Source organism: Gopherus evgoodei, chromosome 3, assembly GCF_007399415.2.
Source record: "Gopherus evgoodei ecotype Sinaloan lineage chromosome 3, rGopEvg1_v1.p, whole genome shotgun sequence".
Lineage (NCBI taxonomy): Eukaryota > Metazoa > Chordata > Testudines > Testudinidae > Gopherus > Gopherus evgoodei.
This window is the reverse complement of record NC_044324.1, coordinates 2,623,946-2,645,218: the sequence shown is the minus strand read 5'-3', so window position 1 is coordinate 2,645,218 and position 21,273 is coordinate 2,623,946. Positions and strand designations below refer to the sequence as shown.

Below are 21,273 nucleotides of genomic sequence, written 5' to 3'. Positions count from 1 at the left end.
CTCGCTGGGCCAGGTCACCCCCTTTCAGCGTCACATGACCACAGCTGTGGTGCCAGATCTGCACCCTGCTTTGCCCCTGCCCATGTTTGGACCGGGCCGTACGGTGATGTCCCGCACCAGCAGCACCACGGTGACACTAGGATGCTGTGCGCCGTCACCACAGCGACGTGAGGATGTCATGAGCCATCACCATGGCAAAGGTAGGACGTCATGCACCAGCACCATGGCAACGCTAGGCCAACCTCATGGGCCCAACCCCCCACTCAGGCCCTGCGGGGGGGCGGGGCTCCTTGGGGAAGGGGTCACGGGCGGAAGCAGCAATGCTAGCCCTGTGGGCGGGGCCAAAGCCTCTTCCCCCATCACGTGACCGCCCTCCAATATGGCGGCGCCCTGGGCTGCCTCGGACGGAGGCCGGTGGGGTGTCGCGGAAGCGGGTCGGTCGGGGCCGGGCGCGTGTGAATGAGGCGGGAGGGCGCTGGCGAGGAGCCCCGCCCCCCCCGAGCGATCCGGCAGGTGAAGGGCTGAGCGGGGAGCTGAACGCAGGAGAGACTGTGGGGAGGGGGGCCTCTGCGAGGAGTGGGGGGCTGGGGGGGAGGCTCTGCGAGGAGTGGGGGGCTCGGGAGAGGCTCTGAGGAGTAAGGGGCTCTGGGGGAGGCTCTGCGAGGAGTGGGGGGCTGGAGGGGGCTTTAGGGGGAGGCTGTGAGGAGTGGGGGGCTCGGGGGAGGCTCTGAGGAGTAGGGGGCTCGGGGGAGGCTCTGCGAGGAGTGGGGGGCTGGAGGGAGTTCTGGGGGAGGCTCTGTGAGGAGTGGGGGAATGGGGGGCTCTGGGGGAGGCTCTGCGAGGAGTGGGGGGCTGGAGGAGGCTCTGGGGGAGGCTCTGTGAGGAGTGGGGGGCTCGGGGGAGGCTCTGAGGAGTAAGGGGCTCTGGGGGAGGCTGTGAGGAGTGGGGGACTGGAGGGGGTTCTGGGGGGAGGCTCTGTGAGGAGTGGGGGGCTCGGGGGAGGCTCTGAGGAGTAGGGGGCTCGGGGGGCTCTGGGGGGAGGCTCTGTGAGGAGTGGGGGGCTGGAGGGGGCTCTGTGAGGAGTGGGGGACTGGAGAGGGTTCTGGGGGGAGGCTCTGCGAGGAGTGGGGGGCTGGAGGGAGCTTTAGGGGAAGGCTCTCCGAGGAGTGGGGGGCTGGAGGGGGCTCTGGGGGGAGGCTGTGTGAGAAGTGGGGGGCTGGAGGTGGCTCTGTGAGGAGTGGGGGGCTGGAGGGAGTTCTGGGGGAGGCTCTGTGAGGAGTGGGGGGCTGGAGGGAGTTCTGGGGGAGGCTCTGTGAGAAGTGGGGGGCTGGAGGTGGCTCTGTGAGGAGTGGGGGACTGGAGGGGGTTCTGGGGGAGGCTCTGTGAGGAGTAGGGGGCTGGCCGAGGGCCCTGTGGGAGAAGCTGTGAGGAGTGGGGGGAGGGGAAGACTGGGAGGTGTGGGGAGCTGGAGTGGGATCTGTGGGAGAGTAGGCGGGCTGGAGGGAGCTCTGTGGAGGAGGGGAAGGCTCGAGGGTGCTCTCAGGGAAGAGGGAGACTGAGACTTTGGGGGGAGTGGGGGACTCGAGAGGGAGCGGAGCTGGGGTGTACTGTTTGTGTGGGAATGGAGAGTTAATTGGGGGTTCTGAGATGAGTCCTTGTGGGGGATCCTGGAATGCTGTGAGTGGAGGGGTTGGAATGGGAGGGATATGCTACGAGGAGTTCTGGGGATCCCTCTGAGCTGGGTGGAGCTGCCTGCCAGTGGGGGCTGTGGCCCCCAAGTGCTCTTGATGGGATTAAGACCATAACTCCACATGGTTCCCTGGCTCAGCTTTGCCCTTTTCCCAGGCTGGCTTGGGGAGATGCTGAGGTAACTCCTCCTCTCCCTTCCCAAGCCCCCGTGTAAAGTGCTCTCTTCTGTTCAAATGTTTCCTGATGCTAACAGGGTTGCTCTTGCCACTTTGACCTTGTTTTCAGCAGACTGTGTTTCTATTCTAGTGAGTTCCTCCAGAGCACAGGAGTCAATGTGGTGATGAACTGAACACACTGGCCCCCTAGTAACTGTACTAAGAACAATCTCAAGCTCTTTCACATTTGATCTGTCCTCTGGCTTATCTTTGAGCTCAGCTGGGAGAGTGTTGGTCAGAGGAAAGCTTTGATGTCCTGTATGAATTTGCAGGGGGTTCTGAGACCAGAGCATAGACATCATCATTACAAGTTGCAGGTCTCAGCCCATAGGCTTAAAATTGAACAAAGTATGCAGGCTAACCTGCTCTTTCACTCCTTGAACAGAAGAATCCCTTCAGGTCAGTTTGGAGGCATGTGGGCAGAGGAACGCGGGTGATGCTAACTCTGCCCCAGCCTACGCTGTTCTTCCTCTATGACTAAACTGGACTTTTGCCTCCAGAGTTTTGAGTCTGGCACCTTTCACCATTGCTTTACGCCCCCCCCCCCCCCCCAAAAAAAAGTCTCTTTAAAGAGTTACAAAGAAACTCAACAAGGGCATTTGAAGCACGGTTTAGAATAACATGAAGGAATGCAGATGCAAGGGGAGGCTTTATCGTGCCATACTCAGATTAAAGGAGTGGATGGTTCCAGGCACTTTCTGGCTATCTTGTAACATACAGGAGACCTAAAGGAAGCCACTCTATGGTAATCTCTGTGAGGGTTGGCTGTGGAACTGGTGCCAGTTATTGTAGTTTTTCTTTAAAAATGTGCCAAGTTGAGAGTTAAAATCTCTGATTTAAGTGTCTCCAGTGGATCTTTCTTTCAGGAACCCAGTCGTAGAGCTACAAATATGACACAGCAGATTACATGTTGTTGTTGTTTTCCTCACTGTAACTGTTATCCTCCCATGTGACTTGAGGCTAGGAAAACAGAATGTGATTTTTCCTGCCATTGATTTGTGGCTTTAGCTACTCTGTCCAACAGTCTGTTGGTACCAAGACCGTTACATCCATTCACAGTGAAGAAGTATCAAAGATCATTAAACCAATTGTATCATCCGTGGCCTTGTCTCCACTACCGTATGTTATTGTGTTACTACATAATTGCATAGAGTCAAGTTAGCTGACAGCGTAAGTCCCATGATTTTGAGATCAGTGTAGATAAGGACAAGTTGGAGTCAATGTTGTTGCTAGATGAGGTTAAACCCCGGGGGTACAATGGGGGGAAGGTCTTTATCACACAGAGTAAGAAGGCTGATCTAGTGATGTGTGGTGAGGCCACTGGCCTGGGATTCAGGAGACCTGGCTTCAATTCCAGCTCAGACACAGACTTCTCGTGTGACCTCGGGCAAGTCACTTAACTTACATCAAAGAGATCTGAACTGCTGTTGGGATTTGAGGGCCCTTATCGAGAGAGAGATGACAGAATACAGCAAGTTCAGATGATGGTTCATATTTTGAATATTTGCAAATATGCGGTTGAAGGGAGGCAGATGAAACAGCCAGAGGGAATCCTAGGAATTACCCCTGTAGGATGGTCTAGGTGCCTAAATCACCTAGTCAATATCTCTCAGTCCTTGGCTCATGCAGGATAGCTCCCTGCAATGTATTCACTGGGGTTTTATCCTGTCTAGTTCTAAACATCCTAAGCAATGAGGCTTCCAGTACTTCCCTTGGGGAGATTCTTCCACAGCCTGAGAGATCACAGTCCCAGAAAGGTTTCCCTAATTCCCAGCCCAAGTTTCATGGGAGCCTGAGGTTAATCTCCAAGCAAAAAGCCTGTTCGACAGCAGTGCAAACTTTGCACTCAGGGCTGCTGCTCCTGCTGGCAGTCATAAATCCAGTAAAGGTGGCTCTCCCATCTGTGTCTCACTGCATGTTATTCTCTTCTTTCAGGTGCTCTGGAGTAGACCCCAGGGGATGCACATGATGTTTTGAGGCACCATGCTATTCACTGCATATGTCGCCTTTGCTGTCCTGCTGGCAATATGCATGGGTTTGGAGTTCTCCGCCTGCCGCGCCAAGCTCGCTGGCAGCACCTGTACCAACCCTGCCTTCCTGCAGTTCCAGCTGGACTATTACCAAGTGTATTTCCTGGCCCTGGTGGCTGACTGGCTACAGGGCCCCTACCTCTATAAACTCTACCAGCACTATCACTTCCTGGAAGGCCAGATCGCCATAATATATGTCTGCGGCTTTGCCTCCAGTGTGCTCTTTGGACTGGTCTCCACTTCCTTGGTTGACTGGCTGGGCCGCAAGAAATCCTGCATCCTCTTCTCCCTGACCTACTCGATCTGCTGCCTCACCAAGCTCTCTTGGGATTACTTTGTGCTGGTAGTGGGGAGGATATTAGGGGGGTTGTCCACAGCCCTGCTGTTCTCCGCCTTCGAGGCGTGGTACGTGCACGAGCATGTGGAACGGCATGACTTCCCAGCAGAGTGGATCCCGGCCACCTTCTCGAGGGCTGCCTTCTGGAACAATGTCATTGCGATCGGAGCGGGAGTGACGGCCAACTTCTTTGCTGAGTGGTTGGGCTTGGGCCCCGTGGCCCCATTCATGGTCTCCATCCCCTTCCTCATGCTGACAGGCATCTTCGCCATGAAGAACTGGGATGAGAACTATGGCAAGAAGCGGGCACTGTCCAAGACTTGCGTCAATGGTTTGAAGTGTCTCCTGTCTGACCGGCGTGTCTTGCTCTTGGGCACTATCCAGGCCTTGTTTGAAAGCGTCATCTACATCTTCATCTTCCTCTGGACGCCCGTCCTCGATCCCTACAACCCATCTCTGGGCATTGTCTTCTCCAGCTTCATGGCTGCCAGCATGGTGGGGTCATCGCTGTACCGTATTGCCACCTCCAAGAGGTACCACCTCCAGCCCATGCACATTCTCTCACTCTCTGTCTTGATGGTATTCTTCTCCCTCTTCATGCTGACCTTCTCCACCAACCCTGGGCAGGAGAACCCTTCTGAGTCCTTCCTGGCCTTTTTGCTGATTGAACTCTCCTGTGGGCTGTATTTCCCTGCCATGGGCTTCCTCCGGCGGAAGGTGATCCCAGAGAAGGACCAGGTGGGTGTCATGAACTGGTTCCGCATGCCCCTGAACCTGCTGGCTTGCCTTGGCATGCTCATCCTCCATGACAGCGACTACAAGACGGGTACCAGGAACATGTTCACTATATGCTCTGTGATGATGTTGATGGCATTGCTGGCTGTTGTTAGCCTCTTCACCGTGGTCCGGAACAACGCAGAGCTCAGGGTGCCTAGCCCACAGGGGCATAATGAGCTGTCCTCCCTGGAGCTCTGATCATGTGCCCAGCACGACTGCCCCCCATCCCCCCCCGGTACAGTCTCCAAAAGCTTAACACTTCAAATACCATGACTCTGGGCTAGAGGGGAGGACTCTGTAAGTGAGAGAGAGACTGTGGAAAGGACAGCTGCTCTGAGGACTGGTCTTTGGGTATTGGGGGCGGTCCTCTGTTTTAACTTTCACTTGGGAAAAACGTATTGTTTCAAACAAAACTTGTATAAATCACAAGCAGCCTGGTGATCCCCCAGCAAGTATCGTTTGTTCCTTCCCACCCTGGAGTGCCTGCATCCAAAACTTCTTAATCCAGGCCTGCAAACCCTGGGAGTCTCCTGCATCCTCTATTCTGTAGCTGCCACGTTTGGAGGTGGCGAGGAGAGGCCAGGTGGGAGCACGTCATAGCTGCTTGGCTCCTCGCTTTTGCCGGTGGGAGAACAAGGAAAGAGACTCTCTTCACATGTTGGAGGTATTGACCCCAGTTACTGCACGAGCCAAACTCCTTCATTCTATTTTTTTTTTAAATAAAAAAGAAATAAAACTCCTTGGAGAAAAACTCTCCTGCGATTTTATTCCTTTGTGTCCTGAACGGAATGGAAATTTAATTATTCTTAAGGTTGTTGGTTCAAGGGCTGCAGATCCACCTTCGCTTCACTTGGATTTGTTGGGGCCAAGTGATGACGCACGGGGGGGGTGGGGGTAAGGGGCTGCTATTGATTAGGATTTTACTTCAGGCAGATATTAACCCCCCTTTCCCAACACCCTGTTAGATAGGAATTGAGAACTGAGTTTGCCGATGCCTACGCTCTGTATGCAGCTGGCTGTCATGGAGTACCTGGTTCAGGAAGCATCTAGCTCTCTGCCACAGCATGAATATTGAATAGACAGTTCCTCTCAGCAACTGCGACCTCAAACCCAATCTGGAGTCCTGAGCACGCTACATCTTAGAACAGCGAGTCTGACGTGTGTGGTGGCATGGTTGTCTCTGAACATGCCTGGGTTCCCATGGAATGTGGTTAAGACTTGATCAAGAGCCAAGGCAGCTGATGACAAAGTTGCCCTTGCCAGTCAGGCAGGCGTATACTTGTCTGCCTGTATCCAGTTCAGTAGTTTCAGGTGAAACTAGTTTGGCCAGTCCTCCATGGCCGAGTGCATTGCCCTGTGGGTTGCTGGTGCTGCTATTTGCCTGTCCTCTGGGCACTCTGCCCCCTTCCGCGTTAGTTTGGGATAGATGCCCATCTATTCCCAGAATGCGCTAATGCAAATAGACTTTGGCGGGGTGGTAGATGTGGCCACCTAAACAAGGTTGAAGTTGTGTTGGGGACATGGGGGGAGGGGCGAGAAAGATGCCAGGACTCCCGATTAAACCATGTTTGTAAGTGGACTGGAGGAGTGTCAGGAACTGATTACAGAAACATGACTGTACTCAGAGCCTTAAGGGTGCAGCGTGCTGGTCCATCTTAGTTAAAGGGGCACTGTGGTCTTGCGTCTATCAAGAGTAAAAAGTGAAGCCTTGCTCCAGCAGCTTGCTTTCCCCTACAGAGAGCGCCCCCTTCCTGTTTCATGGTGAGTGACAAGTTAATGATCTGTGTCACCCTGAAGTGCTGTGCACAGAACGACTCTTGCTAATTTAAAACTCCCATTGCAGCTCACCCTACCGGGATGCCTCACCATGCGCTTTTCAGTGCCCCCCTGTATGATGAAGGGGAAGGGTGGCTAGGACAGTTCAGTTCCCTGCTGTGCCACAGACTTCCTGTGAGACCTTGCCGGCCCGTAGAATGGGGATAAGAGCCCTGCCCTGCCTCACAGGGGGATTGGGATGTGTCCTGGATCCCCAGGAGCTGTGCTATGCCCCAGTGTTTAAACAGTCCCTTGAAGGAGCCCCTTCAGTTAGCCAGACCCCCAAGGGGTCCCATTCTTCCTTAAGGATCAGCCATGTGGCCTCAACACCTCTGTGTAAGTATATCTTAGCGGTGGTGGATTTTTCCACTAGATACCCTGAGGCAGCTGCTCTGTCTGATATAGAAGCTGAGACAGTGGCAAGAACCCCGCTCACTATAGTTAGCAGAGTTGATTTCCGTAAGGAGATTTTGTCTGATCAGGGGGCAAACGTATCACAGTTATGGAAGGTATGAGGCATGAAACAACTTAAGACTGTCCCCTATCGCCTCCAGGCCAATGGGTTGGTGGAAAGGTTCAATGGGACCCTAAAATCCATGCTGGGAATCTATGCCAAGAAAAGAAGCCAAAGTTGTGATGAGTGGTTGCCATTCCTGCTGTAGGCTTACAGGGAGGTACCCCAAGAATCTATAGAATTTTCTCCCTTTGACCTTCTATATGGAAGAAAAGTGAGGGGACCCCTCAATCTCATTAAAGACACATGGAAAGGGTGCCCAGATTGGCATAATAGGCAGGCTCAGTGGTATCTCAGCACATCAGGCGGCATCCCGTCACTATCTGTATTACAAAACTTGTGCTATGCTTCTGGGTGACACGCCCAGATAATTTGGCATCAGCACTGCCTAGCCTGCTTGATGGCCCATTAAGGACCATGAGCTATACAATTGACCCATTGAGAGAAAGCAAGGGATATGCCTTATGACTCAACAAGGCATATGATGGGGTATGCCCTGACCTTGGCATTTCCAGTGAGGACTGCTCCAGGCATCCCGGTCACAGTGGGGAGATGGGATAGGGACGGGGGAATTTGGTGGAGGAGGGAATGGGTGTGTGTGCACAGATCCTCTGGCATGGGGGTAATGGAGGGATCACAGTGACCCAAGCATGGGGAGGAGGGTTTGGAGTTGTACAGAGCCCCTGGCATGGGGGAAAGGGGAAATGTGGGACATATAGAGCACAAGGCACAAAGTGGAGAGATTCCCTGAAGTAGAAGTGGTTGGGAGATTGGCAGGCAGGGAGTTTAAGGGGGCTGGAGGGAGGGATGCAAGGAGCCCCATGTGTGCAATCAACTCGGCTTGCAGGAGTGACAAACTGTGTCCCCTCTAGTGCTATGTATTAAATATGGACCACTCCCTATAGCTCCTATCCCAAGCGTAGTGGAGATCTGGGGGGAAGGGGATACATTGCACACTCAGGTTTGCACAGTGGTAGGCCCAGCTGATGGTGCTCGTGCACACGGTGAGTTTGCGCACTCGGGCTTGCAGGATCCTCGCTTTGCACGGGGCACACACTGGAAGGAGTTTAATTGCAAAACGCAACCCGCCCCTCCCCCCCCGAACTGCTAACTCTCCGCCAGAACGACCCTGAACTACAAGCCCCAGCATGCAGCGAGGCAGGAAGGGGCGGGGCACGAGGCGCCGCGGGCTGCTGATTGGCTGGGGCGGAGATTTGAACCGGCCGGGCGCGGGGGTAGGGAGGCTGCGGCTTCGGTTGCTCTTACCCTCGGCCCCTCCCGGCTCGCCGTGAGTGGGGCCCGTGGGCGGGGCCCCTCGAGAGGGAGCGGGCGCCGTGGGGGCAGCGGGCGCTGGGAGGAGCCCCGTGGTAGGGCAGGAAGGGCCAGGGAGCTGATTGGGGGAGGGGGCGAGTGGGAGACTGGGGAGGGGAGGGAATGGGGGTAGGTAAGTGGGGGGGCTGGAGACTGGGGGGGGGCGTGGGGGTAGGTAAGTGGGGGGGCTGGAGACTGGGGGGGGTGGGCGTGGGGGTAGGTAAGTGGGGGGGGCTGGAGACTGGGGAGGGGTGGGCGTGGGGGTAGGTAAGTGGGGGGGCTGGAGACTGGGGAGGGGTGGGCGTGGGGGTAGGTAAGTGGGGGGGCTGGAGACTGGGGGAGGGGTGGGCGTGGGGGTAGGTAAGTGGGGGGGCTGGAGACTGGGGGAGGGGTGGGCGTGGGGGTAGGTAAGTGGGGGGGGCTGGAGACTGGGGGAGGGGTATCAAGAGTATGTGGGGAGGGGTTAGGGTGGAGGAGGGGATATTGGGGGTAGGTAGGTGGAGGAGTGGAGTCTGGGAGCGAGGGGAAGGATGTGGGGGGGCTTTGGGAGGGAGCTGTATAGGAAGGGATCTCAAGGAGCTGGGTCTGAGTGTATGGGGGTATTGGGAGAAGGTGTAGGGTGAGGAAGACCCCACTGGCTCTCAGCAGGCAGTGCAGAGCCAGGCAGGATTTTGCTCTGGCGGTTCTCTAAGTGGGCCGGGATCCCATTTTAATGTGGTTGCCAGGGCTGGCTTAGATGTTCTGGGGCCAAAGCTGAAGCCTGAAGGCTTCAGCCCTGGGTGTCAGGACTCCGGTTCAGGCTCCCTATCTGGGGCTGAAGCCGAAGCCTGAGAGCTTCAGCCCTGGGTGTTAGGACTCCGGTTCAGACTCCCTATCTGGGGCTGAAGCCCTTTTGGCTTTTGTGGTGAGGCCCAGGCTTTGCACCCCCTCCCCCATGGGCGGCAGGACTCAGGCAGGCTTAGGCTTTGGTCCTTTCTCCTGGGGTTTGTGCAGTAATTTTTGTTGTCAGAAGGAGGTCTCAGTGCAATGAAGTTTGAGAACCCCTGAGCTAAGCTGCTGGCAGCTTAACAAGGGTCAGTCACAAGGGATAGTTGAGAAGGATCTCCCTGGGCCCACTCATAAGTGGGTCTCAGGGGAACTAGGGTGATGGTGGGGAGGTGGGAGCAGGATGGTATTTGGCAGGGTCAGTGAAACGGGCTGATGAGACAAGCATCGTCATTCAACACTATAGAAGTTCTGATCTAGCTTGCTGCGTACTGGGGTGTGGGAAGATGAGAGGGCAGTGAGGGATAAGAATCTCTGAGTATAGAGAACTGGGTTGGATGTGTTGTTTTCACCCACATTAGGCCAGCATAGGAAACCTAGAGAGGCTCTCTGTGCAATGGGTCTTTACACACACTGGCGTTTACAGAATTAAGTGGCTCACAGAGTTCAAGGCCAAAAAGCATGACTAGATCTTTTAGAGAATGCGATCCAATTACTCCAGTATTATGGTTCATTCTTCCTTGCGACAGGCCAGAAGTAGGATGAAGCGCCTAAAAGGAACCGATTTTATGGCACGAATCAGCAATTGGGAGGAGACGCGGATGCTGCTGTTGGAACTGAAGGTGAGACTGCAGGAGAAGACCTCTGAAACCTCTCTCTGCGGGAGAAGTGGACATCTAACTGTTCTCTGGGTCAGACCCTTAGTGAGAAGTGTGGGCAGGGGAAATGTTTGGCATTAACTACCAGAAACAGAGGAGGCATTGTACATGGATGCACAGTTGAGGAATGAGGCATGTTCCATACTCCCTTGTTGTAGGAGTGCTTGGGGTCACAGCAGTGGACTGGGGGTCAGGACTCATGGGTGCTATCCTCAGCTCCACTGCTGACTCAGTGTAACATCTCAATGGAAGCTGCTTTCCTTCTGTGCCCCAGACACTCCATCTGAAGAACAGGACCAATATTGTCCTGGGACGGGGGTTGGAAGGCCTAATATGAAAATGCTCTGAGATCATCCAATAAAAGGTGCATATCAGTTGCACTAACCATCTTGTTTCCTTTCAGGAAAGCCTTGCCTGTGCCCCAGAAGACCCAGCCAGCACAAGCAAGCTCTCCTGGCAGAGCACAGTGTGTGATAAAATCCTGCGGGCTTGCATCCACTGGCTGGGACTAAGCAGGAATTGCCTGGCACACTTTGAAAGCCTCTTGGACCTGGCTGAGCTGGCATGCCAGGGTTATATAGCAGCCGGCCCCCAGCATGTTCCCCTTTACCTGGAGAAAATCCTCTACCACCTGCTGAGGAACATTGCCACCCAGGGAGCCTATGATGCCTGCTTAAGGTTTGCTGGTCTGCTCTATGCCAACCTGGCAAGGTGCCGGCCCCCAGAGGTGCCTGCTGAAGACTTTGAGGCCATTGCCAAGAGCAGTTTCAGCGTGCTGTGGAAGGGTGCTGATGCCCTTGCTAAATCGGGCCAGGCACCAAGGGAGAGCAAGGTGGTGCTTTCAGGCCGGCTGCAGGCCGTGCGCTTTCTGGTCTTTCTGGAGGAAGACTGCTCAGCCCAGCTGCCCCTGGAGCCCCCATTCTTTACCTCCCAAGTAGCTCGTCAAGCTGCAGCTGCTGCTGTGATGTTTGAGGCCCAAAGGACCCCCCTGACCAAAGAAGATGCCTGCTTCTTCAGCGAGCAGCTTGCTTGCCACCTGATCGCAGCCCTACTGGATGGGAGGAGTGCAGTGGAGCCCTTGCCCCTGCAGCGGTCCCTATGCCTGTTCGAGCTCACCTTGGAGCGATGCCGGCGTCTCTGCAAGAGCAGCTGCTTTGGGGAAGGCAAAGAAGCAATAGACCAAGCCCAGGGCTTCCTAGAAGGAGCTGGTGACATCGGGAAGGGCTTTGGTGCTGCTCTGGGTCTCCTTCGTGCCGGAGTCCAGCTGAACCAGATGTTAGCACTGGGTGAGAGTCGGGCTGGGCTGCCCCTCTCCCAAGCTGCTGCAGCTCTGAGCTGTGCATCTGGAGTCCCTGAGCCCCTGCCCAGGGTGCTGGGTGAAAGCTGCCAGTTCATTGTCTCCTCCCTAAATGGGTACGTGAAGAAGAGCAAGCGGAGGCTGTTCAGCCTGGAGGACATCCTTGGCCTTTCCACTTTCATGGAGGGTTATTCCTGGCTTCTCCATAGGCTGCTGGATAGCGTGAGTAAAGCTTGTGATTTAGGGGCTTCCCTAGGTGGGGTGGGGCCTGAGACACAAAGGGTTGTGCCAGGGTTTCATCTGGGTTTTGTACACAGCCTGGGAGTGCAGCAAAGGATTGGGCCCATTGGCAGCTGGGATCTTTTGAGCTCCAGGGCTCTAAAGCTCAAGCTGGCATTTGGCTGGGGATTGCATGTGACTGAGGTGCCACTTCTGCAGTACAGAAGATGGAAATTACACCTCCAGTTGCAGTGTAGATGTCTCCTCTGTCTGGGAATCTGCCTTCCAAAATCTAACCTGCTAGGGTGCACAGGGGTGTCTCCATCTGCTGACAAATGCAAACTTCCCTTCTCCATGAGCTAGCTGAGGACTAATAAGGATGCCCCACAGGTGAGTGGGGTGGGCCTGCATCCATATACTAGCCAGTTGCTGCTGCTATTTAGTAGCTCATCTGTCTGCCAATTAAATGACAATGCAACCTTTTGTATTGTTTCTGTGGGGCCCGATCCATGTGTGCTGAGCTGGAACGGATGCTCCTTGGGGATGCCAATGTGAGTTCTCCATGCTGATCTGCCTATTGCATTTTTGTTTTCCCTCTTCAGATTCCCCCTGACAACGTGAAACAGCAGCAAGCCGTGAAACAGCTACACTATCACAGCCTGCAGCTCTACACCACAGTGGCATATGATGCCTTCCTGGGTTCCCAGGTACTGGCAGTGGAGGGAATAGCGCGTGCCACTAGGAGCTGGGAGTGGGCAAGGGAGATCTCCAAGAAGCGTGGGTCCAAAAAAACTGTTAAGCTTCTCGTTGCTGGACTGGTTCCAGTTTGAGGCCACTGGAATCCCATGTGGAGCCTGGTTCACTGACCTGACTCAGCAGGGCTCTGAGTGCTGTAACAGCAACAACACTCCCCCTCTCTGAAATTGCTCAGTCTCATCCAGCCTACCCCAGAACAATATGATGGATGCTTTATGCAGCCTTCCTTTGTTAGAAGTTCCCCAGTTAGACTGGGCTGAATGTGCCACAGAGCATCACTGAATGGTCAGCAGGAGATGTCCTCTGGGAGCCATGGTACTTGCACGTTGCTATTAGCATAAACTACATTTATTACTCCAAGGTTCCCTCTTGACAGTTGCTTTCTGCTCCCACCCAAATGAAGGAAGTGTGGTCATGTGGTTAGTGTTGAATATGGATTTTGTTCCTGAATCTTCCCTTGACTCCCTGTAAACCCTCAGCTAGTGACTCTGGGCTGCACCATCAGAGTGGCCTAGTGGCTAGGGCAGTGGACTGGGACTCAGGAGACCTGGGTGCAATTCTTGACTGTCACTGCTTTGCTGAGTGACCTTGGGCAAGTCACTCTGCCTCCCCGTACTTTAGTTTTCCAAGCTACAAAATGGAGATATTTACCTTTTGTAAAGTGCTGAGAGATCTACAGGTGAGAAGTATTCTGCAAGAGCTAGGTGGTGATATTCCTCTTCTATGTGGTGTGAGACTTTTAACCAGTACTTGGTGTATTTCATCTGCAAGTCACACTGCTTTGCAAAGGCAAGTCAATTACCACAATCGCCACTCAATAGCGCCAACCAGCAATAGCCACTCCAGGTGTAGTGCTGACCCTCTTAGTTCTGAGCATAGCTGGCAGATAAAGGCTGTGTAACAGTGGAAGAATGCTGCCTCATGCTCCTAATCCCTGATTATTTCTTTCCGTGCAACTGCTCAAATGTCCTAGCACTCTTGCTGCATCTCCCTTGCTCCCCAAACCTCTGACTTTCCACAGGTGGCAGGGGCGGCTGGACTGGAGCAGCTGGTGGGCTCTTGCCAAAGTGTCATTACCTGGATGCTTGATGCACTAGAGGGGCTCTCCGAACAAGATCAAGTGGAATACCTTGATGTCACAGGTCAGTCCCTGAGCCTCTGAGCAGGGTCCCGCTCCATTGTGGGTTACAAGGCTTGCTGTTGGTGGGCAGGGAATGGCCTCCCCAGTGTTTAACTGCTCTGGGCTGCTGTGCGAGAGGATCTGGTCCGTTACCCTGAATGCAGAACAAATTCAGTGTGAAAAAAGTGCAACATTCACTAATGCCCCACAAATATGCTAAGCACCACTGGGCTGCCAAGGAGAGAAACTGACCTATTTCTCCACTGAGATCCCTGTGTCAGGTCTGACTGAGACCTTTCCCTTCCAGGCAGGGAAGCATTGCTGTTGCTCTGGTGCTCCTCACTGTCCTGCAAAAGCTCTAACCTGTAGTAGCTGGAACAGGTGTGGCTTGTGACCAGATGGCCCTGGTTCTTTGGATTACAAAGTCCGTCCCAAAGTAACCCGTGCTGCTGCTGGACTGGAGTTAACTATGGAATGTGGTATTGCAAAGTCTTGCCACTTGATGGTGCTAAGACTCCCATGTGAACGGAACAAGAGCATCATGATTGATGCTGCTACTCCTGTCTCTTGCCCCAAGCCCCTCCAAAGTTCTGCTTCTTGGCTCCTGTTTGTCCTGGTAATCACTGCTACAAGAGAACAGTGGCTCCACTGCAGTCTTTCCTGATGAGACCCTAAAGAAAATGTTCTTCCTAGACCCCGTGAGCCATTCTTTTCCTCCTACCTCAGTATCACTATCAACTGTTCTGTTCAAATCACCTGTCACGATATCTTCCTCCTCTTCCCCCTGACGCAGTCCCAGGCAATGCTTTTCCTGCTTCTGCATCTGACTCTTCCCATTTTCCTCTTCCTTAAATCTGCACTGCAGGGAAATGACTGAGCATCTTGTGGCCCAAAGAGCGGTGAAGGATCAGAGAGTGTGGGCTTGAGACCTCACAAAGCCCAGCCTGGGATTGAAGGGGCAGGGGTGTTGCTGGTATCAAGTATCCATTGGAGGAATCGATAGCCATGCCTTGCACATCACAAGTCCTAGGATTAGGGGGATGGTCAAATGGGAATGAGGGGAGAGTGGGCCCCAGAATGGTGATGTGAGGCTGGAGGCTTTTATACAGCCCTTCCAGTCTAGAGGGAATGGTCTCCTTCCTTAACTCAACTCCTGGGGCCTGATCCTGTCACTTGTGCAAATCTCCAGCAATTCAGCTGAAGTCAATGGAGTGGCACCTGGGTAAGTGAGGAGACTTGGATGCATCAGTTTGATACTGACTGGTGGGTCTCCTCCTGCCAGTGTTTACACTTCCTCTGTAGACTGATGCTTTCATCCAATGGGATGGCTGTGGGGAGTTTGCAACCATAGCTCTCTAACAGAAAGTGCCTAAGGCAAACCCTTCCTTTTGAGACCAAATATGGTGCCTCCGTGACATGCTCACCTTGCTGGAGTATCGGGGACAGTGTCTAAGTGGTTACACATGGCTGGCACTAGGCCAGTGAGATTCTTGATGCTGTACTGGAAAATCCAGATCTCTCCATACAAGGTCTTTGCTGTTGCTCCCACAGCTCATGGAGACAGATTCTCTTGCAAGGATATTGGTAACAAGGCTTTCAGAATGAGGGTGGTAGGCCCCCTATCCTCCACAGGGGAGCGGAGAGAGAGTACTGTAATCTCGTAACAAGGCAGCCTTTAATATTCATGCTTTTGTTTGCTGTGGTAGCCTCGTGTGCATTCAAGCTGGCCTATGGCTTCTACAGCCAGAAGCTGTATGTGGAGGCCAGCTCAGTGACTGAGGTGTTCTGCCGGAAGCTGGGGACGGCAGAGTCCTGTAAATATCCAGAGATGTCCACAGAAAGGGTGAGTAGCTGCCTAAGATTCTGGGTAGCTCACTGGGGACTCAGGGGTCTGGTGTAAGGGAGCCATGAGTTTGAGTCCCTGGGCTGTAGGAACCAGACTTTCATGAAGGCAGCGTACTCAGGCCCTGAGTGTTGGGAGATGTAAGGCACTTCCTCTCTATCCTCTAGCTGATGTGGAGTCCTGACAGGCCCTCCACCAGGATGGGGGCTACAATGTGGGGCTGGGGGCTCTAGGGCCCAGGAAATGGGGAAGCTTTTGCCGATGGTGCCTCTTTGCAGGGATTAGGTGGAAGTGAATCTCATTCATCCTGTTCCAAACTGCTCCTTCAAGTCATGCTCTCTGTCTCTCTGCAGTTGCACAAATGCTTTAAGCTGCAGGTGGAAAGCTACAGGAAGCTGTGCTGGTTTGAGAAGGGCCTTGAGTCTGTGTCACTCTGGCTGGCCGCACTACATAGCAAGATCACGGAGCAGATGGCAGAGCCAGTCTTGCTCTGGGTCAGAGTCAAAATGGATGCAACAAAAAATGGAGATGAAGACTTGAGACTAAAGTAAGGAAGGGGCTGAAATCAGGGGTGGGAGCCTTTCTTTTGGCCTGTCATTTCATGGAGCATGGGACTGGGAGTCAGATTCCTGGGGTCTGTTCTGGTTTGGCCACTCATCTTGTGGCCAGACTGCTCTCTGCCTCAGTTTTCCTATCTGTAAAATGGATGGATATTTCTCCTAGTACCCCCAAGACAAATCTGTTGTCACACACAACCTGGTCACTATCATAGCATAGACCAGGGGTCAGCAACCTTTCAGAAGTGGTGTGCCGAGTCTTCATTTATTCACTCTAATTTAAGGTTTTGTGTGCCAGTAATACATTTTAATGTTTTTTAGAAGGTCTTTTTCTATAAGTCTATAATATATAACTAAACTATTGTATATAAAGTAAATAAGGTTTTTAAAATGTTTAAGAAGCTTCATTTAAAATTAAATTAAAATACAGAGCCCCCCCAGACCAGTGGCCAGGACCCAGGCAGTGGGAGTGCCACTGAAAATCAGCTCGTGTGTCGACTTCGGCACACGTGCCATAGGTTGCCTACCCCTGGCATAGACAAAGCTGTGTAATTAATTATTAGGGCCCTACCAAATTCATAGTCCATTTTGGTCAATTTCATGGTCAAAGGATTTTTAAAATTTAAATCTGAAATTTCATGGAGTTGTAATACTAGGGGTCCTGACCCAAAAAGCAGTTGGTGGGCATGGGGGTCACAAGGTTATTGTGGGGGGGATAGTGGTACTTCTACCCTTACTTCTGCACTGCTGCCAGCAGCAGTGCAGCCTTCAGAGCTGGGCAGCTGGAAAGCGGTGGCTATTGGCCAGGAGACCAGCTCGGAAAACTAAGCTGCTGCCACCAGCAGCGCAAAAGTAAGGGTGGCATGGTGTGGTATTGCCACCCTTCTGCACTGCTGGTGGTACTGCCCTCAGAGCTGGGTGCCCAGCCAACATCTGCTGCTCTCTGGCCGCCCAGCTCTGAAGGCAGTGCAGAACTAAGGGTGGTAATACTGTGACCTCCCACCCCCCAAAATAACCTTGTGTCCCGTACAATTCCCTTTTGGGTCAGGCCCCCCTATATGAGAAACGCTGGTCTCGCCAATGAAATCTGTGTAATATAGGGTAAAAGCACACACAAGACCAGATTTCATGGTCTGTGACGCACTTTTCATGGCCGTGAATTTGATAGGGCCCTACTAATGATCAAAGCTACTGAAATACCTAAAGACTAACCTGATGCTTGCCAGAAGAAATGCTACCCTGGCTAGAAAGCTGGGTCTGTGCTGTAGTGCACAGCTATGGTGGGGCTATCAGGAGCCCTAGCAGCCATTTTGAGTGGCCTACCTCCAAGTGCTGCTCCTGCGTGTTTGCTGCAGGACTCTGAAGGATGGCTTGGAGGGGCATGACCTGGATGTAGGGACCCTGGTGTCTGTGCTCTCTGAGGAACTGAAAGCCTACAAAGCTACACGGGCTGACACAGGGCAGGAGCGCTTCAACGTGATCTGCGACCTGCTTGAGATCTGCTCAGAGGAGAGTGGCCGAGATCACGAGCGGGCAGTGAACCTGGTGGAGCTGGCCCAGGTGCTGTGTTATCACGACTACACGGAGCAGACGGCCTGGTGAGTGGTGGGTGAGGTGGGCCTCATCACCCTCCTATCTGCCTGTTCCTCTACTACCTGCTTCCTGCAGTGGTTCTGATTGGCTGCCCTTCCCCCAGGAGGCAGCCACATGGGGAAAGCAGCCAGTTGTGGGGGTTCCCCAACAGTACTGAACATGTGGGGCCCCTTAGTGACCCAGCTTGTGTCTTACAAATGTTGTTTCCAGCTCTGCAGCCCCTTGCAACCTGGCACCCTGTAAGCACTGGGGATTGCTCCAGGCATGTGCAGGGCAGGAGATGTATCTGTTACACTAAAGATCCCTATAGGAGAGCTACTGAATAAAAGGGGCCGTGTCCTTTTCTATTGTGCCTACCACCTGGGAGGTTCATATTCTGCTGCCTTGTAGGGGCGTTCCATAGAGTTCCTCTAAAAGACTAGAGGTGCTAAGACTCCAGGACTGTCAGCCTGCCCCTGCTGTGAACTGTCATGGGGTTTGGCCTCACATGACTCCTCTTCCCTGGTTTGAATCTCATGGTGCCAGACGATAGCCCTGGGGACTGAAGGCCTCTCTGTACAGGACATGCCTTATGGAGATAGTAGTGGTGAGAAAAGGGACCGGAATATGGGAGACCTGGGTTTTGTACCCAGCTCTGTCACTTAATTGCTGACCTTTGCCCATTTCCCTTCACAAAAGGTGGGAAAATACCATCCCCATTTTAGAGAAGTGCTGTGAGATCCTTGGGAGTGAGATGCTGTTAGTCCGGCTTATAACCAGTCTCTTCTCCTGCAGCTCCTCCTTGGACTCCGTGCGGGAGGCCCTGCGACTGTTGGATTCTGTACCTGTTAGTGCTGAGAACCAGGAGCAGCTCCTGGATGACAAAGCACAGGCCTTGCTCTGGCTCTACATCTGCACCCTCGAATCCAAAATGCAGGAGGTAGGTAGTGGCAGAGTGTGATGCAGTGCTGGTGATTCTGATCATACCTCCCTGCCCCATGGGAGGTCTAAGCTCTGGAGCCACCTCGGCATTGTAGTGGGGTGAGGACAGGGTTCTGGGTGGCAGAGGTAGGTGAGAGGCTGTGGCACAATAGTCATGGTGCCGTCTTTGGGGAGTTGTTCCTGGGTACCCCCGTATCAATGGGGCCAATGAAAAGCTCTCCAGCTGCCTGATGGCCACAATGAGAGGTGATGGGCACCATGTGTGCCCAGCTATGCCTGGTTTAAACAGGATATACCAGGTGTCTTTCTAGCAGCACATCAATGGCCCACCTGTAGAGAATGGCTGCAAAGCACCAGCACCTGAAGCAGTGAAATGGCTGTGCAGGAAGGACAGAGAAGTGCCCATGCAGTTGTCTGGGATGCTGTCTTTGGGAGCCTTCCCTGTGCCTGGCCCATCAGACTGTCTGCCTTCCCCCAAGGGTGAAAACCCAATGGTGATGGAGCAGACCTACACTCTCCTCCCATCGGACATACCATCATGCTGTAACTGCCTTGGCTTCTCTCAACCTGCTGCAGAGCATTGAGAGGGACCAGAGAGCTGGAGACGAGGGGCACAAGAACCTGGAGGATTTTGAACCCAATGACCTCAACTATGAAGACAAGCTCCAAGATGACAAGTTCCTGTACAACGGCATTTCCTTCAACCTGGTGGCAGATTCTGGTGAGGACCCTCTTAGAGGTGGGACAATTAAATGCCAACAGTATCTGGAGTAATGCCTAACTCTTCTTGAATGGGTTAAACCGACCCATTGGGCCCAGGAAAGAGAATCCCTGAAGTGGGGGTGAGGCACGTGGTCTCCCATTCAATTTTCCAGGGTGCGAGGGGGTAGGGAATGCTCCCATTGGGAGCAAGGAGAATGTATCCCAGAACTCTGCCACTGCAGTGGGGGTGGGATTGGTGGTCTCTCCATCATTTAGTTGAGCACATTGGGCCTGTCTGGATACTGTCACCTGCAAACTTACAACACCCCTGTTTGCATGTGGTAGGGGTCATTGACTCATTCCCTCTGCCTTCTCTCAAGAACCGTTCGGTCACCACTGCTGTAGAGGTGGATTTTATCCATGTCTGATGCTCTGGCCCTGGAGGAGAGGGATCAGACCCCTGGTGACTAAGTGACACTGCATGCCTTGGTTTTTAGCACAGGCCAAGTGCCTGGATGATGCCCGTGCCTTGTGGAAGAAGCTCCTGGCCAAGAAGGGTGTCCCAGCAGTGCGCAGTGTCGAGCAGACCATGGTCTCCCTGCACATCATAGCAGCACTCTACAGAATGATGGCAAAGGTATTGGGAGCCTTGGGCTCTGATGGGCTGGGGAGGTGGCTTCATCATAGCCTTGTGGCGTTGAGAGGGTTATCTAAGTGCAAGAGGGCTTCAGGCTAGTACTAACCATAGGTCATCTCTGTAGCTACCTACGTTAGTTACCTGTGTCTGAATCAGTGGGTAAAAGTGAGCCAGTGTGTTGTCTTATGTGACCCTTCACATTTTAGTCGAGCGCCTGTGCTGCTCTAGCCAAGGGGTGGCTTGTGGGCACTGCAGCCCCAGCAGTTGGTGCTCCCTGACATGATCAGTGATCAGCTTCTGTTGATCCTTCTTCCTGCCTAGATTAGGACCATAACCTGACCTACAGCAGCACTTTCTATCAGGCCATATAGTTGGGTATCCTGTCTCAACAGTAGCCTGTTCCATATGTTTGAGGAAAGTGTCACACCATTATGGCAATCTCTTCAGTACTTGGCCATGGGGGTTTCATTCCTGACCCTTGGCCATTGGCAGTTGGTTTATGCCCTGAAGCATGAGGATTTGTGTCCTTACACTTTTATCTACTGTAACAGAGGGGTGTGTGTGGGCAGTGTTCATATAAACATTCAACTCATGAAGCCGATTAAAATCTTGTCTTTGATATCTTGAGGCAGGGAGTTCACAGGCTAATTATATGATGTCAGTTTCCTGTGTCGCCTTTTCTGATCTCATTGTGAGGGTCAATAGGAGCCTCCTGGTTGACCTCTGTAACAATCCCTGTTTGTATCTAGTTCTTGTGTCTCCTCTTTAAACAGTCCTAATCTCTTCTACTGTGGCTTCCTGTGGTCCCCTCTCTATTTGGGTACTTGCACAGCCCTCATTGCTGTAGGAGAGTTTGTCCTGTCCCTGTCCCTCCCTCCTCCACTTGCTGCCCTGAAGAGTTGTGTAACTATCAAATGGCTACAATACCTCATCCTGAGGTGGGTGAAGGGATGGCTTTAAAGTATGTGTGGCATGTCTAGGATGGGTGTATTTGTTTTCCTTGTCCCACAGCCGCTGCAGTCCATGGAAAGCTATCTCCTGATCAGAACCCTCTCCACTGCCCTTGGTGACTGGCTTGGGACAGCCAGTGCTTTGTGTCAAGTGACTAAACTACTGTTCCTGCTGGAGAGTCCCAGTGAGGCCAAGGTAAGTATCAGGGGGAGGGTGGTGGTAAAAAGGTGACTTATAGCAGTGGTTCCCAAGGTGGGGTCTGTCTGGGCTTACGTGAGGGTCAGTCCTTTGAGCCAGAGCCAGGCCAGAAGAGCATTCTAGCACTCTTGCTACATGGAGGACGGCA

The 21,273-nt window shown here is 53.2% G+C and overlaps 2 protein-coding genes across 6 annotated transcripts in view; both read left to right on the top strand.

The window, feature by feature from the left end:
• The first annotated feature begins 389 nt into the window (after nt 1-389).
• MFSD5 (major facilitator superfamily domain containing 5) lies at nt 390-5,787 on the top strand. Of its 2 annotated transcripts, none has more exons than XM_030554496.1 (2): nt 390-509; nt 3,840-5,787. In XM_030554496.1, exon 2 carries the CDS (start codon nt 3,888-3,890, stop codon nt 5,244-5,246), a length of 1,359 nt encoding a protein of 452 aa, XP_030410356.1. In that variant the 5' UTR covers nt 390-509; nt 3,840-3,887; the 3' UTR covers nt 5,247-5,787. The 2 variants fall into 2 exon arrangements, with proteins under 2 accessions (XP_030410356.1, XP_030410355.1); XM_030554495.1 differs by having other exon boundaries at nt 390-513.
• Nucleotides 5,788-6,725: 938 nt separating this feature from the next.
• ESPL1 (extra spindle pole bodies like 1, separase) overlaps nt 6,726-21,273 on the top strand; it is a 29,291-nt gene continuing 14,743 nt past the window's right edge. The window contains exons 1-12 of one of the 4 annotated variants that reach the window (XM_030554489.1): nt 6,726-6,809; nt 10,203-10,295; nt 10,735-11,850; nt 12,450-12,554; nt 13,625-13,745; nt 15,430-15,566; nt 15,920-16,113; nt 17,479-17,721; nt 18,491-18,635; nt 19,214-19,358; nt 19,837-19,976; nt 20,988-21,122. In XM_030554489.1, coding sequence (XP_030410349.1) covers nt 6,807-6,809; nt 10,203-10,295; nt 10,735-11,850; nt 12,450-12,554; nt 13,625-13,745; nt 15,430-15,566; nt 15,920-16,113; nt 17,479-17,721; nt 18,491-18,635; nt 19,214-19,358; nt 19,837-19,976; nt 20,988-21,122 — 2,577 coding nt within the window. In that variant the 5' untranslated portion in view covers nt 6,726-6,806. Of the gene's footprint in view, nt 6,810-8,616; nt 8,666-8,692; nt 8,745-9,518; nt 9,762-10,202; nt 10,296-10,734; nt 11,851-12,449; nt 12,555-13,624; nt 13,746-15,429; nt 15,567-15,919; nt 16,114-17,478; nt 17,722-18,490; nt 18,636-19,213; nt 19,359-19,836; nt 19,977-20,987; nt 21,123-21,273 lie in introns of those variants that run through there. The other 3 variants (XM_030554490.1, XM_030554492.1, XM_030554493.1) reach the window with 3 other exon arrangements.

Excerpts from the sequence above, each read along its gene's own strand:
- MFSD5 (XM_030554496.1), top strand. The coding sequence starts at position 3,888 with ATGCTATTCACTGCATATGTCGCCTTTGCTGTCCTGCTGGCAATATGC.